General features: G+C 40.0%; 1 protein-coding gene across 34 annotated transcripts in view; it reads right to left on the bottom strand.

The window, feature by feature from the left end:
• The window catches only part of TMEM144 (transmembrane protein 144), a 91,209-nt gene that overhangs the window by 20,032 nt on the left and 48,462 nt on the right, over window positions 1-22,715 (bottom strand). For 28 of the 34 annotated variants that reach the window (XM_078001678.1, XM_078001683.1, XM_078001689.1 and 25 more), the window contains 2 exon segments: window positions 4,067-4,148; window positions 1,531-1,598 (listed from right to left, as the gene is read on the bottom strand). In XM_078001678.1, coding sequence (XP_077857804.1) covers window positions 1,531-1,598; window positions 4,067-4,148 — 150 coding nt within the window. 34 annotated transcript variants of the gene reach the window in all.

The following is a 22,715-nucleotide window of genomic DNA, read 5'->3' as shown; positions in this document are numbered from 1 at the left end:
TTGCCTATGCCTTAGTTGACAATGCCATGGTCAAGAGGAAGTGCTGATTTAATTAAATAATCTGGGTATTTCAGACAAAACATTCCTTTTTATAAAAAGAAAATGTTTCATTTTCAGCACTGGAGTTAGAATTGGGCCGTATCTGCATGAAGCAAGCATTTCCAATGATTGTAGGGGGAGGTGATTCATATTTTGGAACAGTTCCTTGAAGTTAACACAAAGGACGATGACAGAAGACAGAAAACAGGCCAGGCGTGGTGGCTTTCGCCTGTAATCCCAGCACTTTGCCACTGCACTCCAGCCCAGACGACAGAGTGAGACCTTGTCTCTAAAAAAAAAAAAAAAAAAATCACACAAAAAACCCTCCAAACGAAAACAGTTGCAGGCAAAAACAATTCCCTCCAAAGCTTAAAAACTAACTTAGTCAATTTAAACAGTACTATAAGTAATATGAACCTGTACAAACTCACAAGACCACCTTGGCAACATGTTCTACTCATAGTGGAAATCCTTGTGTCACGTGAGGTCTAGACTTCATAGCCGTGGAGCATCCCAAACACAGAGAAGACTTTAGGCCTAGCTAATTACAAGACAACTAACAATATTTTTCTTAACAAATATCTTAATGAAGGGGAGGCTTTGTGAAAAAAATTTGAAAAAATTTTTTGTTTTAAAGATTGGTTTTATTCTGATGCAAAACCAGCAACATATTTATTTCTTCCAAAGGTGGTTACTCTTTCATTCATTCAAATTATTCAAATATATATTATCTACTATGTGTCAGGTGCTGCTCTTTCCCCCTGTAAAAATAGTATATACACTATCAAAAAGAAGGTTTTCTATTCTTGAGTCAAAAGATGCCACCACATGAAGTTTAAAGCAGCCATCAAATGTAAAATGCAAGCTATAGACTAGTGTGTATTTTCATATTTATTTGGAAGTCCAAAAACCAAAACAGAACAATGACCAAAAAAAAAAAAAAAAACACACTATAAAGTAGAGGGGCTGATGTTGAGCCCAACTTTCTGAGTCCTTAAGGAGATAGGGGGAGTAGGACTCACACGGACACAGAATATTCCACTATGTTTGACAATGAATGTCTGGAATTATGTAACTGTCTAAATACAGGAGTGTGGGGATTCCCAGAGCAGGGTGGACATCCCGGGTGGTGCAGTGCTAGACAAGCTTATTGCCTAATCTGATTGTGACTGCTGAGAGCGGGTTGGTCACAATACTACCTCTTTTACTTTAGCTACACAAGTCATGCAAAATTAGGTTGCTTTTATTATCTACTTATCATTTGGAGAGAAATGCAATGATTTAGTAATTACTCAAAGCAGTTGAGCTCAAGGGCATCTGTACCTAAAATTCAGCAGGGGACAAACAAAACCTTGTCGCATGGAGATAGAAGTCAAAGCTTGCATTACTATTTTCTTCTTGAACTGAGATGAACATTACTTCATGCTGGTAATCACTGCTTTAACCAAATATGAAGCAGAATAATAGAGCAAAGAAGTAACTTCTCCTTACACTATGCGGTGGTGTACTGTAGAAAGTTTATCCACCCAGGAACAGGGGTCTTGAGTTTTGTTGATCACCTATAGAAAACATTGACCCAAATTAAAACAAAAAGAGCATTCAATTGATAATCACACTGGTGATAATATTTCTAGTGTTTTTCTCTTCTCTTTCAAACATGCTTTAAAATATAATAAACATGTCACCTATGTATTCTGATATCTCTAAACTCAACTATTTATAATTCTTTCCTCTTTCATTTAGGATGACTTGGCAGTTGGCAAATCCTCCATTTCAAATTCTCACATTTAATATGTGACTGTTGTGATACACCTATAAAAACTAATAAAACTTATTCACTCATGTTTCATTTGCATATTTTAATGGTCTGTATAATCTGTAAGGAAATTAGACTGTCCTCCTATGGAACGCTTAAGATCAATGAGCATTTCTTATACTGATTTTTTTTTTACCTAATTAGTTAATAAAATATTCCAAGCCATGTTTCAATATGAGGCTGATATTCTAAGTCAGGAAAAATTATGAGCAAATTCATATTTCTACTATGGAATTACAGTATCCCTCCCTTATCTGTAGTTTCGCTTTCTGTGGTTTCAGTTACCCACTGTCAACAGTAGTCCAAAGATATTAAATGAAAAATTCTGGAAATGAATATTTCATAAGTTTTCAATTGCACACTGTTCTGAATAGTGTAATGAAACCCTGCATCGTCCCTCTCCATCTCACCTGGAATGTGAAGGATTCCTATGTCCAGCCTATCCATACTGTATACACTGCCTGCCCCCCAGTCACTTAGTAGCTGTCTTAGTGATCAGATACAAAGAAATAGTATGTATAGGGTTTGGTACTATCTGTGGTTTCAGGCATTCCTTGGGTGTCTTGGAACATATCCCCTGTGGATAAGGGGAGTATATTATAATACTGCCTCTTAGCTTAAGTGTTCTTTTTTTCTTTTCTTTTCTTTTTTTTTTTTTGAGATGGAGTTTCACTCCTGTTGCCCAGGCTGGAGTGCGGTGGTGTGATCTTGACTCACTGCAACCTCCTTCTTTCAGGTTCAAGTGATTCTCCTGCCTCAGCCTCTCAAGTAGCTGGGATTACAGGTGTATGCCACCACACCCAGCTCATTTTTTTTTTTTTTGTATTTTTAGTAGAGATAGAGTTTCACCATGTTGGACAGGCTGGTCTTGAACTCCTGACCTCAGGTGATCTGCCCACCTTGGCCTCCCACAGTGCTGGGATTACGGGCATGAGCCACCATGCCTGGCCAGCTGAAGTATTCTTGATAATATACTCTTACTGTTTTTGTAAGAGACAAGAAAGTAGGTTTGAATTCTTTGTTATGTGCTAAGTCAAGTTTTCCTTTGGCAATAACGGTTTCTTTCACCGTAAGGAGCTCATGATACGTGTTTGCGTACCCATAAATCATGCTGTTTATGGATCTTTAAACTTATTGCCTAGAAAAATCTCAGGCAGTTAACCTACTGTGTATCTTTTACCAAAATGCATTTGTTTTATTATTTTCTTCCATTGTTTTGGAGGATGGTCGGGCAGGAGGTGTCTGGATCCCTGAAGCAGGCAAGGAGCCCTTTCCCAAAGCCAAATCCTCCCTTCTGCCTGAAACATTTCCCTGATTAGAGATGCCTGTGGATTAATAAGCGTCTTCTCTTTACACTTAAGCTAATTACTATTCAACTTTAGCATCAATTTAACTAAGGCTTTAGTTGATAAAAGTTTTGATAGGGGAAGAAGGAAAGGAGGAAAGATTAATTTTGAAGATAAGCACCCTGTGAAGGGGCAATACCCCATTGGGGCTGAGGAGCGCTGGATTCAGAGGGCAGCTGGATAAAACTGGCCCAGGGCAGACAGGAGCGATTTCTTGAGATGAGAAGGATTAGGGCCTGGGTTCATGGTAATGGGGCTTTGCCCTGAAGTCACTTTTGTATATGCAGCTGCTGACACTTGTGCTTTATCAGGTCCCTTTAAAAAGTTGCTCCTATTTCACTCAGATTTACTATTCCAGACTAATTTAGATTCTTCAAGGTCAAAACAGTGACTCCTATCATATTTTCTGTTTTTCACTTTGGGTGGAATGGGATACCAATTCCTACTCTCATACGACTTCACTTACCTTTCATGGGCTTCCTATGGTCTATTCTGCCCTGGACCAACTTCCAAACCTCCTTCCTCCTCCTTTCTAAAGTTACTTTCACATTCCTCTGCAGTATTTAGGGTTCCTCTATTGCATGAATCTTTAAATTATTACAAAACATGGGGATATATATATATATATATATATATCACCTAGTAGAGATCTGTTAAATAAACCTGTGTGCTAGCTGAGACGCTCAACTGTGGAAATACTGATTGATTGCTACATAGACCTAGCCACAATAAATAAGCTTAGATATTTTACATAGCCAGGAGTGATGAGCAAATACCACTTTTTCATCTGTGTTTGAAATTTATGTATTTTCCATTTATCTTAATTTTATGTTTCAAATCAAGTTGTCTCTCATACTATACTCACAGGCTCTGTTATTAATGGAGTGGTATCCACGGAACATGTGTTATTTGGTATTTCACTTTTGATGAACAAAAATATGAAAGCACTGCAAGGAAAATAAAGTTTAGTGATATTTGTCATAATACTGGTTTATATCAAGCTGCTTGATTTTTAAGAAAAAAACACACATCTTAAATAATCGGATCCTAATGATACAATGATTACTTTCAAATTGCCCCTTCAGTGGTCCTGCCGTTTTGCCAGAACTCCTATTCTCTCAGATGTTTCTCATTTTCCTTAATTACAACGGGCTAAAGGCTAAACTCATAAGCTTTCCTTCCACATCAGATCTTTCCCTTAACTTTGAAATCACATTGTAAAAGAAACGCAAATGAAAACTACATTGTGTCCTTTGTAGGGACATGGATGCAGCTGGAAACCATCATTCTCAGCAAACTATCGCAAGAACAGAAAACCAAACACCGCATGTTCTCACTCATAGGTGGGAAATGAACAATGAGATCACTTGGACTCGGGAAGGGGAACATCACACACCGGGGCCTATCATGGGGAGAGGGGAGGGGGGAGGGATTGCACTGGGAGTTATACCTGATGTAAATGACGAGTTGATGGGTGCTGATGAGTTGATGGGTGCAGCACAGCAACATGGCACAAGTATACATATGTAACAAACCTGCACGTTATGCACATGTACCCTAGAACTTAAAGTATAATAATAATATAAAAAAACACCAAAAAGTAAAAAAAAGAAAGAAAGAAAGAAAACTACATTGAAATAATATTTCTTAGCTATTATATTGACCAACTTCAAAAGTTGAACATCCTCAGTTGGACAAATGCTAGGGGACAGATACTCTTAGATACTGCTGGTAGAAGTGCAGAACTGTATGACTCCCACAGAGGAGAATCTGGGGTGATCTACTGAGGCCACCAGTGTGTCCACTCTTCACCTTACCAATCCTGCCCCAGGACCACTCACACAGGTACACGCAAACTCAGGTGAGGTGGCCTACATGGTCATATAATGGAATACTATGCAGCTGTAAAAATGGAATGATGATGATATCTATGCTCTGATATGGAAAGATCTCCAGGATATAGTTTAAGAGATAAAAACATACATTTAAGTCTAGTGACATTTTTCCCTTTAACATCTCTCTCATAATATGCTATTGATGTCCTGTATCTTTGAAACAAATGCCTCACTTACTCTTGGCTTTTAAGCCTTGCAAATTTGTTAAAATGCGTCAAAAGATTAAATTAACTTGAGAAGATGAACAACGTTGGGATACTTTTAACATCTCTTTTGAAATACTTTTAAAATACATTTGCATGGTTCAACATTTCAAACAAAATAAGCTTTCAAAGCATATATGACACTGAAATAGAGTAGGTAGCTAGGTACAGAAGAGTGTCTATCATGTGCTATCTTTTGTGTAAAAATTAAAATGTTCTAGTTAGGTTTCTTTGTTCAATCTCCTACTTGCTTTAAAACATGAATAGTTTCCTATTCCTTTCCATATGAGATTTAACTTTCCTTTTTGATTTTTATGGCTCTCTGCATTATGTTCCACTCAACGTATCTCAACATAAATCCTCGTATGGGCTTCTATGCCTGACCACTGCCTGCTCCAAGCTCTCTACCAACCCCCTCCCCAATTTTTCACAATGACTTGCACCTGCTTCTCTTTCTTCCCTAGCTGGACACCCTACATACTCTGTGTCCTATCCAAACTAAACAAGAGTTGAAGTGTTGAATGTGGTTTTAAAAAAAAAAACTTTCCCTTGGGCCAGTCCTCACTGAATCTTCCTTTTTGAATCCCCACAACACTAAGAATAGTTACCACACAATCTAGACCATTTGCCACAATGTAATCTTTTTTCTCTAAAGATTTTCTAATTCAATAGAAGCCAGTGTTGGGGTCCAAAAATGATACCCCAAATTACGGCACTTTGGCATGCTGAGTGCTTTGAACTATAGGAGATTGGAAGGCCTTAGAAGCAACCTCAGAAGGCAAGTCTCTCTCTGACTTCCTCATGCCTTGATGGCTTCCACTCACCTTTCTCCCACAAAGCAGACCACAGAAATTAGAATTCCTCTTCTCCAAGATAAGTCATGGACACTAGAATCCCTCTTTCTCAAAGCCAGCCATGAAACCTAGATCAGTTACTCTAACAACTCCCAACCTTCCACTTTCTGTGTAGGAGCTGGCTATACAGAAATTCTCTGACCTACCTTGTCTAGATCATAAGACTCTCATTCCAGAGGGGTCCTGCTGCCTATCAAGGAGGAAGAAATACTACACAAAGAGACCAAGAAGAATCTGAACAGGCAGGTTTCGCTGTGTTTCTCCCCTCAGTCTATTACCATTAGATCACACCCTTTGTGTAATTACATTTCTACATGGCTGTCAAATCTTCAAATCTAAGCAGGAAAACAGATGTTTTTTTCCCTGCGTCTTTGGGTCTTCAGGTTCCCATGTCATGCAGAACTTTGATTAAATTTTGTTATGTTTTTGTCTCATCAACCTGTCTTTTGTTATAGGAGTGTCAGCCATGACCTTTGTGATAGGGAAGAAAGGTATCACGCCTTTCCTGCCCTACAGTGGAAACCACATATCTCCTTCAGGGTCCTCAAGATATTTAACACGTAGTAAAATTGAATGCATAAAGCCTAATTATATCAGTATATTTTAATGAGTTATATATGTGGGTGTTTTATATGTATTCTATATATATATATTTGCACACATATATTTGTGTAAATATGTGTGTATTTCTGTGCGTGCATATTATATACATATATTTGTAAGGTTAATATTAGACATTAATTGGCATTTTGTTCTCAAAATTATACAATGACAATCCTCTACTCTGTATAGATCTGTGCATTTTTCTAATAAACAATACAGAATGATATGTTAGAAAATACTTGAAAGCCACAGATAGGGTAGGTGGGACCAAGATGGCCAACTAGCAACAGCAGCAATCAGAGGGTCACATCAGAAAGAATGATAATCAGTGTGTGAATCCTTCACTGGCAACCAAGGTATCCAGATTCTCTCATCAGAACTGACTAGGTGGCTGATGTAATACCGGTCAGGAAGGAAAAGCAGTGTGGTCTAGTGGCCCACCTGAGAGCCACACAGGGCTTCAGGGCCCCCACCCCCCAGCCAAGGAATTGGTGAGTGAGCATGCTACCCAGCTGGGGAAACCATGCTTTTCCATGGAACTGTGCAACCCACAGATTGGAAGATCCCACTTGCAAAGCTACGCCACTGGGGCCTAGGGTCCCAACACTGGAGCCATGCGGATTCTCAACAGCCTCTCTGCTGGAATCTGCCTAAGCCTGCTGAGCTCCCGAAGGGAGGGGTGACTAGCACCACAGCTGCAGCTGCCTGCTGCCTAAACCAACTGAGCTCCTTGGGGAAGGGGCAACAGCCAGCACTGGGACTCATTACTGTCTAACACGCTAAGCTCCCTGGGTGGGGGAAGGGTAGCATCCAGCTCTATAGCTCCAGGCTATGCTTTTTCACTGCTGGAGCCAGGGAGGCTGGAGAGCTTGGTCCCCAAGAAGTGTTCCCCAAAGCCCAGCACACTGGCTGTGGCAGACTGTGGCCAGAGCACCTGTTCAGGCCTCACCCTGACCCATCCTTTCTCACTGGACGGGGCCTCCCTGCAGGAACTCCAACAACTCTAGCCCGAGGCTCAGGGACAGAACCCGAGCCTCCCTGGGCCTCCCTTAGGGGGAGGGTTGGCCACAGTCTCTGCAGACCAGCAGAGTTAGCCTTCCCTCCAGTAGTTCTGAGGAATCTGGATAGACCAGATGATTGGGTTTCCCCCCAGCAAAGCTCACCCCCTCCAAAAGGGACAGTCAAAGTGCTTCCATAAATGGATCCTGTTCCCCATGTCACCCAACTGGGTGAGATCCTCTGACAGGGGTTGTCAGACACCCTGTATAGGAATGATCCTACTGGCATCGGGTTGGTGCCCCTCGGGGTCAGAGATCCCAGATGAAGGAGAAGGCACCCATCTTTGCTGTTCTTCAGCCTCCTTGAGTGACACCTCTAAGCGTGGGAGCGAACCAGATGAACGGGGCCTGAAGTGAACCCCCAGCAAACCACAGCAGCCCTACAGATGAGTGACCTTGAGAGAAGAGAGACAGACCTTCTTATATTGTTTTATATTGATTTACACTCAGAAAAGGAAAGAGGAGCAAAGCTAAAGGCAGTAGCCCGGCGCCTAGGAACCAGACCCAAAACCAAGAAACCAGACCTGAAACCAGGCCTGGGCCTGCCTGACCTAAGCCTGGCAGTTAAAGATCGACCCCCGGCCTAACTGGTTATGTTATCTATAGATTCCAGACATTGTATGGAAAGGCATTGTAAAAATCCCTGTCCTGTTCTGTTTCGTTCTGATTACTGGTGCCTGCAGCCCCCAGTCATGTACCCCCTGCTTGCCCAATCAATCACGACCCTCTCACGCGGACCCCCTTAGAGTCGTGAGCCCGTCAAAGGGACAGGAATTGCTCACTTGGGGAGCTCAGCTCTTAAGACAGGAGTCTTGCCGGATGCCCCCGGCTGAATAACCACTTCCTTCTTTAACTTGGTGTCTGAGGAGTTTTGTCTGCGGCTCCTCCTGCTACATTTTTTGGTTCCCTGACCGGGAGGCGAGGTGATTGGCAGAAGGTCGAGGCAGCTCCTTAGGCGGCCTAAGCCTGCCCTGTGGAACATCCCTGCAGGGGACTCTGACCAGCCCAAGCGAGGCGGATCCTGAGAGCACTCCCGGGTAGGCATTTGCCCCGGTGGGACGCCTCACCAGAGCAGTGTGTGGCAGGCCTCTATGGAGGATCAACGCAGTGGCTGAACACCGGGAAGGAACTGGTACTTGGGGTCCCGACATCTAAAACTTGGTAAGACTGGTCTTTGGAACTTGCCTACTCCGTTTGAGTGGAAGCTTGGCCTGATCACCCATGGCGTGCCTTTATCGGTTCTTTGGTTTAGTTTTGGTTTTGGTTTTGACTTGGTTTGAATTGCTTGATAGGACTGGTCTTGGGAACTTGCCCACTCCATTTGAGTGGAAGCGTGGCCTGATCACCCACGGAGTGCCTTTATCAGCACTTTGGTTTTGGTTTTGACTTGGTTTGAATTGCTTGACAGGGCTGGTCTTGGGAACTTGCCTACTCCATTTGAGTGCAAGCGTGGCCTGATCACCCATGGTGTGCCTGTATTGGCACTTTGGTTTTTGTTTTTGACCTGACTTGGATTGCTTGATACTTTGTTTTGGTTTTGATCTGGCTTGGATTTCTGGATACTCTGGTTTTGGTTTTGATTTTGGTTTGGTGTAGACTTCAAAAGTGTGTGTGTGTCCTCTTTACCCGTTCTTTGTTTTGTGGTGTGCACGTGGTGTGAGCTTGATGTTTCGTCTCGAAGAAGGATGGGTCAGGCACAAATAAGCCCACCCTACTAGGAACTATGTTGAAAAATTTCAAGAAAGGATTTAAAGGAGACTATGGAGTATTATGACACCAGGAAAACTTAAAACTTTGTGTAAAGTAGACTGGCCAGCATTAAAGGTAGGCTGGCCATCAGAAGGAAGCCTGGACAGATCCCTTGTTTCAAAGGTATGGCACAAGGTAACCTGTAAATCCAGGGCACCCAGACCAGTTTCTGTACATAGATGCTTGGTTACAGCTGGTTTTAGATCTCTCCACAGTGGTTGAGAGAGCTCCAGCATAAGTGAGAAGAGAGAGAGGAAGAGAGACAAAGGCAAAAGGAAAGTCAAAGAAAGAGAGACATAGTCGAAGAGAGAAAGAGAGATATATACAAGTAGTTAAGAAAAAAAAGTGTACCCTATTCCTTTAAAAGCCAAAGTAAATTTAAAACCTGTAATTGATAATTGAAAGTGTTCTCTGTAACCCTATACTGCTCCAATACCACTTTGTTGTCAATATAAACAAGGGCGTATCCTGAAAGCACTGAGGCCTTCCTATCAAAAATCCTTAACCCAGTAATCCACGGATGGCCCAAAAGCATTCAATCTGTAGTGGCAACTGCTTTGTTAACAGAAAAAAAAAAATAAAAATAAATAACTTTTAGGAGAAACCTCATTGTGAGCACACCTCACTAGTTCAGTTCAGAACTATCCTAAATCAAAAAAGCAAAAAAGTAACTTATTAACTCAAAAATCTTAAGGTATGAGGCTATTCTGTTAGGAAAAATAAAAAGCCATCTATACCAATTCTAAATTAATCTGGACAAAACAAGGTCTTATTAATAGCAAAGGACAATTAAAATCCCAAACTTACAAGGTTTTCAACAAAAGTAAGGTTTGCTAAAAGTTAACAGTGTAACATGTATTATACTAACTTCTATTCTTGTGGCCTTAGGCAGTCTAGCTCATAGACATAAAAGAAGCTCACTTTAGAAGAGAATAGTTATCATCTCCAAAAAAATAAAAAAAAAAAAGGAAAAGAAAAAAGTGGGGGCGGAATTTATGTAAAAAGAGTATTATATGGTAAATTCTTGTCCTGAAATAAATTAACTGGTTGTTTAAAGAAAAAAATATTTGTAATAAGTCAGAAAGTTAAAGCATGTCAAAGAATTGTCTGTGAAAGCTGTGAAAGAGAAAAATGTTACAAAAAAGAATTTATGCAAGAAATGTAGTATAATTTAAAAGTAACTAGGCCTCCTGAATGTTAAACTAAAAATAATAAAAGTTTATGTGCAAGGTGTATAAAGAAAATAAAATATACTTTTGATAAAACAATAAGGAGGCATAATAATATAAATGTTTATCTACATTAAAAGGTTAAAAATATGTATATTTTGTTTTAAAGGTTTAATCACGTTTTAAAATATTAGAGAGAAAATTCTGTGTGTAAACATTGGCTAAAGTTATAGAGGTATCATCCAGTTTTTCTGTAAACTGGATATTAAAATAAAAGCATAGCAGGCTTTTTTTAAAGCACCAATCTGCTCTTTGCAAAAATTATAAAAGGTTAAAAAAAGTCTATAAAATCTTACTTTATGGTCAAACATTAAAAATTGGATAAATATGTCTACAAGATTTTATTAAAATTAAGTTTAACATTAATGACACACTAATATAAAGGTAAGATTTAGCTTATCTGGTATAAAAATCATACATTCATTTTGCTAGAGGATCATAGAAGTTAAAGACTTAAACTTTAGCAATTAAGACAGGATACCAAGATGCAAATGCCTGGTTAAAATGGATCAAATATTCCATCTGCACATTAAACAAAAGCAATTGTTATGCTTGTACACATGGCAGGCCAGAGGCCCAGATTGTCCCCCTCCCCACTAAGGTGTCCTCCAGTCAACCAGGCATAGGCTGCATGGTAGCTCTTTTCCAGGATTCTATAGCCTGGAGTAATAAGTCATGGCAAGCTCTCTCTGCTATATCCCGAAGTCTGGCACCCTGCGGGTCAGCCCCTGAGGGCCATTCAGCTTCCATCTCCCAACACTAAGTTCACTTTGTGTCTCTCATGACAGGCAGGAAACTTAGCATTCCTTGGAGACCTGAAGGGATGCTATGAGCTTAAGAATTTTCAAGAGCTTATCCATCAGTCAGCCCTTGTTCATCCCCGAGCAGACGTGTGGTGGTATTGTGGTGGCCCTTTACTGGGCACTCTGCCAAATAACTAGACTGGCACTTGTGCTTTAGTCCATTTGGCTATCCCTTTCACCCTGGCATTTCATCAACCAGAAGGAGAAAAAATAAGACATTGTAAAGTGAGAGAAGCCCCTTATAGGTCTTTCAACTCTCACATCTATTTAGATGCAGTTGGGGCCCCACAAAGAATACCAGATCAATTTAAAGCTTAAAATCAGATAGCTACAGGATTTAAGTCAATATTTTAGTAGGTGACAGTTAATAAAAATGTAGATTAGATAAACTACATCTATTACAACCAACAGCAACAAGCTTTTCATGAGTTAAAAGAAAAACTCATGTTGGCCCCAGCCCTGGGGCTACCTGGCTTGACAAAACCCTTTACACCCCATGTGTCAGAAAAAAAAAATGGCAGTTGGAGTTTTAACCCAGACTGTAGGGTCCTAGCCAAGGCCAGTGGCCTATCTTGCAAAACAACTAGATGGGGTTTCCAAAGGCTGGCCCCCATGTCTAAGGGCCCTGGCATCAACAGCCCTGTTAGCACAAGAAGCAGATAAGTTAACTCTTAGGCAAAACCTAAACATAAAGTCCCCCCATGCTGTGGTGACTTTAATAAATACCAAAGGACATCATTAGCCAACAAATGCTAGACTAACTAGATACCAAAGCTTGCTCTGTGAAAATCCCCACATAACCATTGAAGTTTACAATACCCTAAACCCCATCACCTTGCTCCCAGTATCAGAGAGCCCAGTTGAACATAACTGTATAGAGGTATTAGACTCAGTTTATTCTAGTAGGCCCAACCTCCGAGACCACCCTTAAACATCAGTAGACCGGGAGCCGTACGTGGATGAGAGCAGCTTCACCAATCCCTGCCAAGTGACTCTGAAGAAGACGACAAGCCCTGCTCTAGTCATACTTGGAGGCTGACTGGTCCACGCACGGCTGAAGCATGAGGAAACTCATTGCAGGACTCATTTTCCTTAATATTTGAACTTGTACAGTAAGGACTTCAACTGACCTTCCTCAAACTGAAGGCTATTCCCAGTGTATACATCAAGTCACTGAGGTAGGACAAAAGGTTGCTACGGTCCTATTATTTTATGGTTATTATAGTGTACTGGAACTCTAAAAAAAACTTGTTTGCATAATATTATTCTATACAAGGTATGTAGCCCGAGAAATGACCAACCTGATATGTGTTATGACCCATTTGAGCCTCGCATGACCAGTTTTTAAAATAAGATTAAAAACTGAAGACTGGTGAAGGCTCCTAAACGATACAAGTAAAGTGTTAGCCAAACCAGAAAAAAAGAGAGGTGCTCAAACAAGTCACCTTAAAATTTGATGCCTGTGCTGTCATTAATAATAATAAGTTAAAAATAAAATGTAATTCTCTTAATTAAGAAAGAGGCTATATGACAGAAAATAAGTACATTTATCATAAATTAAGACTGTGTAAAAATAAATGTACATACTGGTCTTGTGTCATTTCGGCTACTTAAATAAAAAATGAAAAAAAAATCCTGTCCACCTTCAAAAAAGAGAAAAGTGGCCATTCCTGTACCAGTAGTCAGTGGAACCCCTTAGAACCAGTAATAACTAACCCCCTTAATCCTCGCTGGAAAAAAGGGGAAGGTGTAACCCTAAAAATTGATGAGGCTGTACTGGATCTTCAAGTAAATATTACAGTTTGAAGAAAAGTTTATAAACGCTCTCCTGAGCCAGTATTTCAAACCTTCTATGATGAACTGAATGTGCCAGTACCAGAAATTCCAGGAAAAACAAGAAATTCGTTTTTGCAATTAGCCGAGCATGTAGCCCAGTCTCTCAATGTCACCTCACGCTATATATGTAGAGAAACTATAAAGGGAGATCAATGGCCATAGGAAGCCCAAGAATTAGTACCTACAGACCCAGTTCCTGATAAATTCCTGGCTCAAAAAAAAAATCACCCTGATAGCTTCTAAGACCTAAAAGCCTCAATCATTAGACAATACAATATAGCAAGAGTGGGGAAGGACTTCACCCTTCCTATAGAAAGATTCAGCTGCCTTAGGCAAAAACTGTATAATAGTACTACAAAAACAGCTACCTAGTACAATTCAAACCATACTAAGAAAATCCATTTAGTAAATTCCCAAAGTTGCAGACCGTTTAGGCCCACCCAGTATCCCTCTGGGACTGGACAGCCCCCACTAGGTTATACTAGATATGTAGACATAAGGCCTATGCTAAGCTACCTGAGCGGTGGACAGGTAGTTGTGTTATAGGCACTATTAAACCATCTTTCTTCCTAATGCCCATAACAACAGGTAAACTCCTAAGCTTCTCGTCTATGCTTCCCGCGAAAAGCAAAGTGTAGCCATAGATAATTAAAAAGATGATAAACGGCCTCCTGAAAAAATTATACAATACTATAGGCCTGCCACTTAGGCACAAGATGATGTGTGAGGATACTGGACCCCCATTTACTTGCTCAACCAAATCATATGGTTGCAAGCTGTCTTGAAGATCATCACTAATAAAACCGGTAAAACCTTGACTGTTCTGGCCCGGCAAGAAACTCAGATGAGAAATGCTATCTGTCAAAATAGATTGACTCTCAACTACTTGCTAGCAGCTGAAAGATAATTTTGTAGAAAATTTAACCTTACTAATTGCTGTCTACACACAGATGATCAAGGGCAAGTAGTTGAAGACATAGTTAAAGATATAACGAAACTGGCACATGTGCCCGTGCAAGTGTGGCATAGATTTGATCCTGAGACCATGTTTAGAAATTAGTTCCCAGTACTAAGAGGATTTAAAACTCTTATAATAGGAGTTATAATAGTAATAAGAACCTGCTTACTGCTCCCTTGTTTGCTACCTGTACTTCTAAATGATAAAAAGCTTCATCACTACCTTAGTTCACCAAAATGCTTCAGCACAAATGTACTATATGAATCACTATCAATCTATTGCACAGGAAGACATAAGAAGCAAAAATAAGAGTGAGAATTCCACTAATAAAAAGTGAGAGTCTTAAAGGGAGGAAACGAGAGAAGAGAGACAGACCCTCTCATATTGTTTTATATTGTTTTATATTCAGAAAAGGAAAGAGAAGCAAAACTAAAGGCAGGTAGCCCAGCACCTAAGAACCAGACCCAAAACCAAGGAACCAGACCTGAAACCAGGCCTGGGCCTGCCTGACCTAAGCCTGGTAGTTAAAGATCGACCCCCGGCCTAACTGATTATGTTATCTATAGATTCCGGACATTGTATGGAAAGGCATTGTAAAAATCCCTGTCTTGTTCTGTTTCGTTCTGATTATCGGTGCCTGCAGCCCCCAGTCACATACTCCTTGCTTGCTCAATTGATCACGACCCTCTCACGTGAACCCCCTTAGAGTTGTGAGCCCTTGAAAGAGACAGGAATTGCTCACTCAGGGAGCTTGGCTCTTAAGACAGGAGTCTTGCCCAATGCTCCAGGCCGAATAAACCACTTCCTTCTTTAACTCGGTGTCTGAGGAGTTTTGTCTGCAGCTCGTCCTGCTACAACCTTACCATTGAAAGAAAAAATAACAGAAAGCAACAACAATAGCATCAACAACAAAAAAATGTCCCCACAAAAAACCCCATTCAAGGGTCAGCAGCCTCAAAGATCGAAACTAGACAAACTCATGAAGATGAGAAAGAATTGATGAAAAAATGCTCAAAACCCAAAAGGCCAGAGTGCCTCTTCCCCTCCAAATGATCACAATGCCTCTCCAGCAAGGGTGCAGAATTGGATGGAGGATGAGATGGATGAACTGACAGAAGTAGGCTTCAGAAGATGGGTAATAAAAAACTCTGCTGAGCTAAAGGAACATGTTCTAATCCAATGCAAAGAAGCCAAGAACCTTGATAAAAGGTTGGGGGAGCTGCTAAGAAGAATAACCAGTTCAGAGAGAAACATAAATGACCTGATGGAGCTGAAAAATATTGCATGAGAACTTCGTGAATCATACACAAGTATCAGTAGCAAAATCAAACAAGCAAAAGAAAGGATAGCAGGGTTTGAAGACCACCTTGCTGAAATAAAGCATGCAGACAAGATTGGAGGAAGAAAGAATCAACAAAGTCTCTAAGAAATACAACACTATGTAAAAAGACTGAGCCTATGATTGATTGGAGTACCTGAAAGAGATGGGGAGAATGGAAACGAGCTGGAAAACACACTTCAGGATTTTATCCAGGAGAACTTCCCTAACCCAGCAAGACAGGCCAACATGCGAATTTAGGAAATATGGAGCACACCACTAAGATACTCCATGAGAAATCAACCCCAAAACACATACTTATCAGATTCTCCAAAGTCGAAATGAAGGAAAAAATGTTATGGGCAGCTCAGCTAAGAGAAAGGCCAGGTCACCTACAAAGGGAAGCCCATCTGAGTAATAGCAGATCTCTCAGAAGAAAATCCATAAGCCAGAAGAGATTGGGAGCCAATATTCAATATTCTTAAAGAAAAGTATTTTCAATCCAGAATCGCATATCCAGCCAAACGAAACTTCAAAGTGAAGGAGAAATAAAATCCTTTCTAGACAAGCAAATGCTGAGAGATTTCGTTACCACCAGGCCTGCTTTCCAAGAGCTCCTGAAAGAAGCACTACATATGGAAAAGAAAAACCGGTACCACCCACTGCAAAAACACACCAAAATATAAAGACCAATGACACTATGAAGAAACTGCATCAACAAGTGTGCAGAATAACCAGATAGCATCAGGATGACAGGATCAAATTCACATATAACAATATTAACCTTAAATGTAAATGGGATGAATGCCCCAAATAAAAGGCACAGACTGTCAAATTGGAGAGTCAAGGCCTATCAGTGTGCTGTATTCAGGAGACCCATTTCACATGCAAAGACACATACAGACTTAAAATAAAGGGATGGAGGAAAATTTACCAAGCAAATGGAAAGCAAAAAACAGCAGGGATTGCAATCCTTGTCTCTGACAAAACAGACTTTAAGCCAACAAAGATCAAAAAAGATGAAGGGGATTACATAATGGTAAAGGGAACAATTCAACAAGAAGAGTTAACTATTCTAAATATATATTCACCCAATACAGGAGCACTCAGATTCATAAAACAATTTCTTAGAGACCTACAGAGAGACTTAGACTCCCACACAATAATAATGGGAGGTGTTAACACCCCACTGTCAATATTAGACAGATCAACAAAACAGAAAATTAACAGGATATTAACAGGGATATTCAGGACTTGAACCCAGTTCTGGATCAAGTGGATTTAATGGACATTTGCAGAACTCTCTACCCTAAATCAACAGAATATACATTCTTCTCAGTGCCACATAGCATTTATTCTAAAATTGATCACATAATTGGAAGTAAAACACTCCTCAGCAAATGCAAAATAAGTGAAATCATAGACAGTCTCTTAGACCACAGTGCAATCAATTAGAACTCAGGATTAAGAAATTCACTCAAAACCACAAGATTACATGGAAATTGAACAACCTGCTCCTGAATGACTCCTGGGTAAAAAAACGAAATTAAGGCAGAAATAAAGAAGTTCTTTGAAACCAATAAGGACAAAAAGACAATGTACCAGAATTTCTGGGACACAGCTAAAGCAGTGTTAAGAGGGAAATTTATAGTACTAAATGCCCAAATCAGAAAACTAGAAAGATCTCCAATTGACACCCTAACGTCACAATTAAAATAGCAACAGAGGCAAGAGCAAACTAACCCAAAAGCTAGCAGAAAACAAGAAATAACTACAATCAGAGCAGAACTGAAGGAGATAGAGAGACACACACACACACACAAATCCCCCCAAAAATCGATGAATCCAGGAGCTGGTTTTTTGAAAAATTTAACAAAATATATACACTGCTAGCTAGACTAATGAAGGAGAAAAGAGAGAAGAATCAAATAGACACAATAAAAAATGATAAAGGGGATATCGCCATTGACCCCACAGAAATACAAACTACCATCAGAGAATACTATAAACACTTCTATGCAGGCTGGGTGCAGTGGCTCACACCTGTAATCCCTGCACTTTGTGGAGGGTGCTAAGGGGGGTGGATTACTTGAGTTTGAGATCAGCCTGGCCAACATGGTGAAACCCCATCGCTACTAAAAATACAAAAGTTAGCCAGGCATGGTTGCAGGTGCCTGTTATCCCAGCTACTCAGGAGGCTGAGGCAGGAGAATCATTTAACCCAGGAGGCAGAGGTTGCAGTGAGCTGAGATTGCACCACTGCACTCCAGCCTGGGCAACAGAGTGAGACTCCATCTCAAAACAAAACAAAACAAACAAAAAACTCCACTTCTATGCAAATAAACTAGAAAATCTAGAAGAAATTGATAAATTACTGGACTCATACACCCTCCCCAGACTAAACCAGGAAGAAGTTGAATCCCTGAATAAACCAATACCAAGTTCTGAAATTGAGGCAGTAATTAATAGCCTACCAACCAAAAAAAAAAAAAAAAAAAATCCCAGGACCAGATGGATTCACAGCCAAATTCTACTAGAGGTACAAAGAGGAGCTGCTACCAGTACTTCTGAAACTACTCCAAACAATTGAAAAGGAAGGACTCTTCACTCACTCATTTTATGAAGCCGGCATCATCGTGATACTAAAACCAGGCAGAGACACAGTGAAAAGAGAAAACTTCAGGCCAACATCCCTAATGAACATTGATGTGAAAATCCTCAGTAATGGCAAACTGAATCTGAATACTGGCAAACTGAATCCAGCAGCACATCAAAAAACTTATGCACCATGATCAAGTCAGCTTCATCCCTGGAATGCAAGGCTGTTTCCACATATACAAATCAGTATACATCATCCATCACATAAACAGAACCAAAGACAAAAACCACATGATTATGCCAATAGATGCAGAAAAGACCTTTGATAAAATTCAACATTCCTTCATGTTAAAAACTTTCAATAGACTAGGTATTGATGGAACATATCTCAAAATAATAAAAGCTATTTATGACAAACCCACAGCCAATATCATATTGAATGGGCAAAAGCTGGAAGCATTCCCTTTGAAGACTGAGAAGGATTTCTTTGAACAAGACAAGGATGCCCTCTCTCATCACTTCTATTCAACATAGTATTGGAAGTTCCAGCCAGGGCAATCAGGCGAGAGAGAAATAAAGGGTATTCAAATAGGAAGAGAGGAAGTCAGATTGTCTCTGTTTCCAGATGACATGACTTTATATTTAGAAAACGCCATCATCTCAGCCCCAAAACTCCTTAAGCTGATAAGCAACTTCAGCAAAGTCTCAGGTACAAAAATCAATGTGCAAAAATCACAAACACTCCTTTACATCAACAGTAGACAAGCAGGGAGCCAAATCATGAATGAACTCCCATTAACAATTGCTATAAAGAGAATAAAATACCAGAGAATACAGCTAACAAGGGATGTGAAGGACCTCTTCAAGGAGAACTGCAAACCCCTGCTTAAGGAAATAAGAGAGGACACAAACAAATGGAAAAACATTCCATCCTCACGGACAGGAAGAACTGATATCATGAAAATGTCCATACTGCCCAAAGTAATTTATAGATTCAATGCTATTCCCATCAAACTACCATTGACATTCTTCACAGAATTAGAAAAAAAACTACTTTAAATTTCATATGGAATCAAAGAAGACTCCATATAGCCAAGACAATCCTAAACAAAAAAGAACAAAGCTAGAGGCATCATGCTACCTGACTTCAAACTATACTACAAGGCTACAGTAACCAAAACTGTACCAAAGCAGACATATAGACCAATGGACCAGAACAGAGAACACAGAAACAACACCACATATCTACAACCATCTGATCTTTGACAAACCTGACAAAAACAAGCAATGGGGAATGGATCTTCTATTCAATAAATGGTGCCAGGAAAACTGGCTAGCCATATGCAGAAAATGGAAACTAGATCCCTTCCTCACACCTTATACAAAAATTAACTCGAGATGGATTAAAGACTTAAATGTAAAATCCAAGACCATAAAAACCCTAAAAGAAAATCTAGGAAATACCATTCAGGACATAGGCATGGGCAAATACTTCATGACGAAGATGCCAAAAGCAATGGCAACAAAAGCCAAAATTGACAAATGGGATCTAATTAAACTAAAAAGCTTCTGCACAGCAAAAGAAACTATCATCAGAGTGAACAGGAAACTTACAGAATGGGAGAAATTTTTTGCAATCTGCCTGTCTAACAAAGGTTTAATATCCAGAATTTACAAGGAACTTAAACAAATTTACAAGAGAAAAACAACTCCATCAAAAAGTGGGCAAAGGATATGAACAGAGAAATGCAAATCAAAACCACAATGAGATACCATCTCATACCAGTTAGAATGGCAATCATTAAAAAGTCAGGAAACAACAGGTGCTGGAGAGGATGTGGAGAAATAGGAACACTTTTACACTGTTGGTGGGATTGTAAACTAGTTCAACCATTGTGGAAAACAGTATGGCGATTCCTCAAGGATCTAGAACTAGAAGTACCATATGACCCAGCCATCCCATTACTGGGTATATACCCAAAGGATTATAAATCATGCTGCTATAAAGACACATGCACATGTATGTTCATTGCGGCACTATTCACAATAGCAAAGACTTGGAATCAATCCAAATGTCCATCAGTGACAGACTGGATTAAGAAAATGTGGTACATATACACTATGGAATACTATGTGGCCATAAAAAAGGATGAGTTTGTGTCCTTTGTAGGGACACGGATGCAGCTGGAAACCATCGTTCTCTGCAAACTATCGCAAGAACAGAAAACGAAACACCACATGTTCTCACTCATAGGTGGGAACTGAACAATGAGATCACTTGGATTCGGGAAGGGGAACATCACACACTGGGGCCTATCATGGGGAGGGGGGAAAGGGGAGAGATTGCATTGGGAGTTATACCTGATGTAAATGACGAGTTGATGGGTGCTGATGAGTTGATGGGTGCAGCACACCAACATGGCACAAGTACACATATGTAACAAACCTGCACGTTATGCACATGTACCCTAGAACTTAAAGTATAATAATAATTAAAAAAAAAAAAAAGAAATAAGGGCTGTGGCTTGAGGAAAGGTGATAGCTAGAAACAATGATTTGGGTTTCCTCACAATGTAAAATAATAGATGAAGCTGTAGAGTAAACATAACCCTCCAGGGAAGGCACGTAAAATGAGAAGACAAAAGAATGGAGAGCAGATCCTTAAAGATAATCCAAATCATATTATTATTATTTGAATTGAAAGGGACATTGGTCTTGTTATAGACCTCTGGCTCCTGGATCTTCAAGGAAGCAAATGTTTAACAGAGTGTCCTGAATATTGTTTCTTGGTGTCAGCTCTGCTCTCACCCTACGCACTCTCTCCTGAACCATGGAACATGGAAGACTGAAAATTACATTTCCCAAACTTTATTGGCAGCTAGGTTGTGCCGGTGGGAGGCACTTGCATCATTTGAGAAGATGGGAGAAGACATTATGTTTTGGTGGTGCCTCCAGTAGTTTCAGCAGGAGCAGTCAGTCAGGCAGAGGCAATTCAGCAGTATTGTGTGGGCTTCCGGGTTATGGGTGACACCGCCTTTCTTCTTCTTATTTAATTGGGTCTTGTAAACAGTTCCCCGTGTTAAATCCTCTCCTATTTAAAATACCCGGAGTGGTTTTGGTATACTGACTGACAGACACTTTGTATATCACATAAAGAAAATGTAAGGCTAGAAATTAAGCAACCTTTAAAAATTAGACTGGCCAGGCGCAATGGCTCACGCCTGTAATCCCAGCACTTTGGGAAGCCAAGACGGGCGGATCATGAGGTCAGGAGATCGAGACCATCCTGGCTAACACCGTGAAACCCCGTCTCTACTGAAAATACAAAAAATTAGCCAGCCGTGGCAGCGGGTGCCTGTAGTCCCAGCTACTCGGGAGGCGGAGCTTGCAGTGAGCCGAGATCGCTCCACTGCACTCCAGCCTGAGTGACAGAGCAAGATTCCATCTCTAAAAAACAAAACAAAACAAAAAAATTAGACTATACAGGGGATAGAAGCAATAATTTTAATTTTAAAAAGAAAAGCAATATCCTAAACGGATGCAACCGTATTTCAAGTGTCTTTACATGGACCATGAAGCTCCAAGTTTATTCAGTGAATACCCTTCAGAACAAACTGATTTAACCGAGTTAAAATAATGAAATGACATAGTCCAGAAACTCCTCGTAGCAGAGAAACATAGAAGGGAGCCTAGATGCACTACAGGAAGAGTTCTTGAATTTCCTTGCTACAGACCAAGTTCAAATTGAGCTACAGGGTTCCTTAGGTGCACTGCCTAGTGGAACATAAAGCGGGGCAACAAATACCCAACAGGGAAACAGTAATTGAACATAAATGTTATTAATAAAATAATTGTAATGGCAACTAATACGTAGAGCATTAACCATGTAATCAGCACTATATGAAGCACTAAACATATTTTATTTCATTTAACCCTCAAAATACTTTATGAGGTTGGTGCTATTATTATCCCTCTTTACAAATGGAGAAACCAAAGCTTGGAGAACTGAAGTTATTTGCCCATGGCCACATAGGTGGAAGTGGTAGAACATGAATAATTGATTTGCAATTTTGGAGAATGTATTTTTCTAAATAAAGAAGAAATGTGGAGGAAAACAATGCCTGATAGACTGGGTAAACTGACCTTAAGTTGTCATTAAGTCAAAACTAAGCCATGCTATGTTACAGTTTTGGTGTGTAAAGAAATTGTTTTTGAGAGAGCTATTCAGAGTTAGAATTCTGTGTGAACTGTACAAAATACATAAAATTGCCTCTCACCAAAAAAAGTCAGAAATCTGCTATTTTAGAATAATTTATGTTATTTTTTTTCTCCAATTGGCCTGGGACTACTCTCTAAGGCAACATTTCAATGACAAAGAGATTGTTCCTGAATGTGGCTGGGGAAAAGCCA

The sequence above is a fragment of the Macaca mulatta genome, chromosome 5, assembly GCF_049350105.2.
Source record: "Macaca mulatta isolate MMU2019108-1 chromosome 5, T2T-MMU8v2.0, whole genome shotgun sequence".
NCBI classification, from domain to species: domain Eukaryota; kingdom Metazoa; phylum Chordata; class Mammalia; order Primates; family Cercopithecidae; genus Macaca; species Macaca mulatta.
The sequence above is the reverse complement of the archived record's forward strand: the minus strand, read 5'-3'. Positions and strand labels throughout refer to the sequence as shown.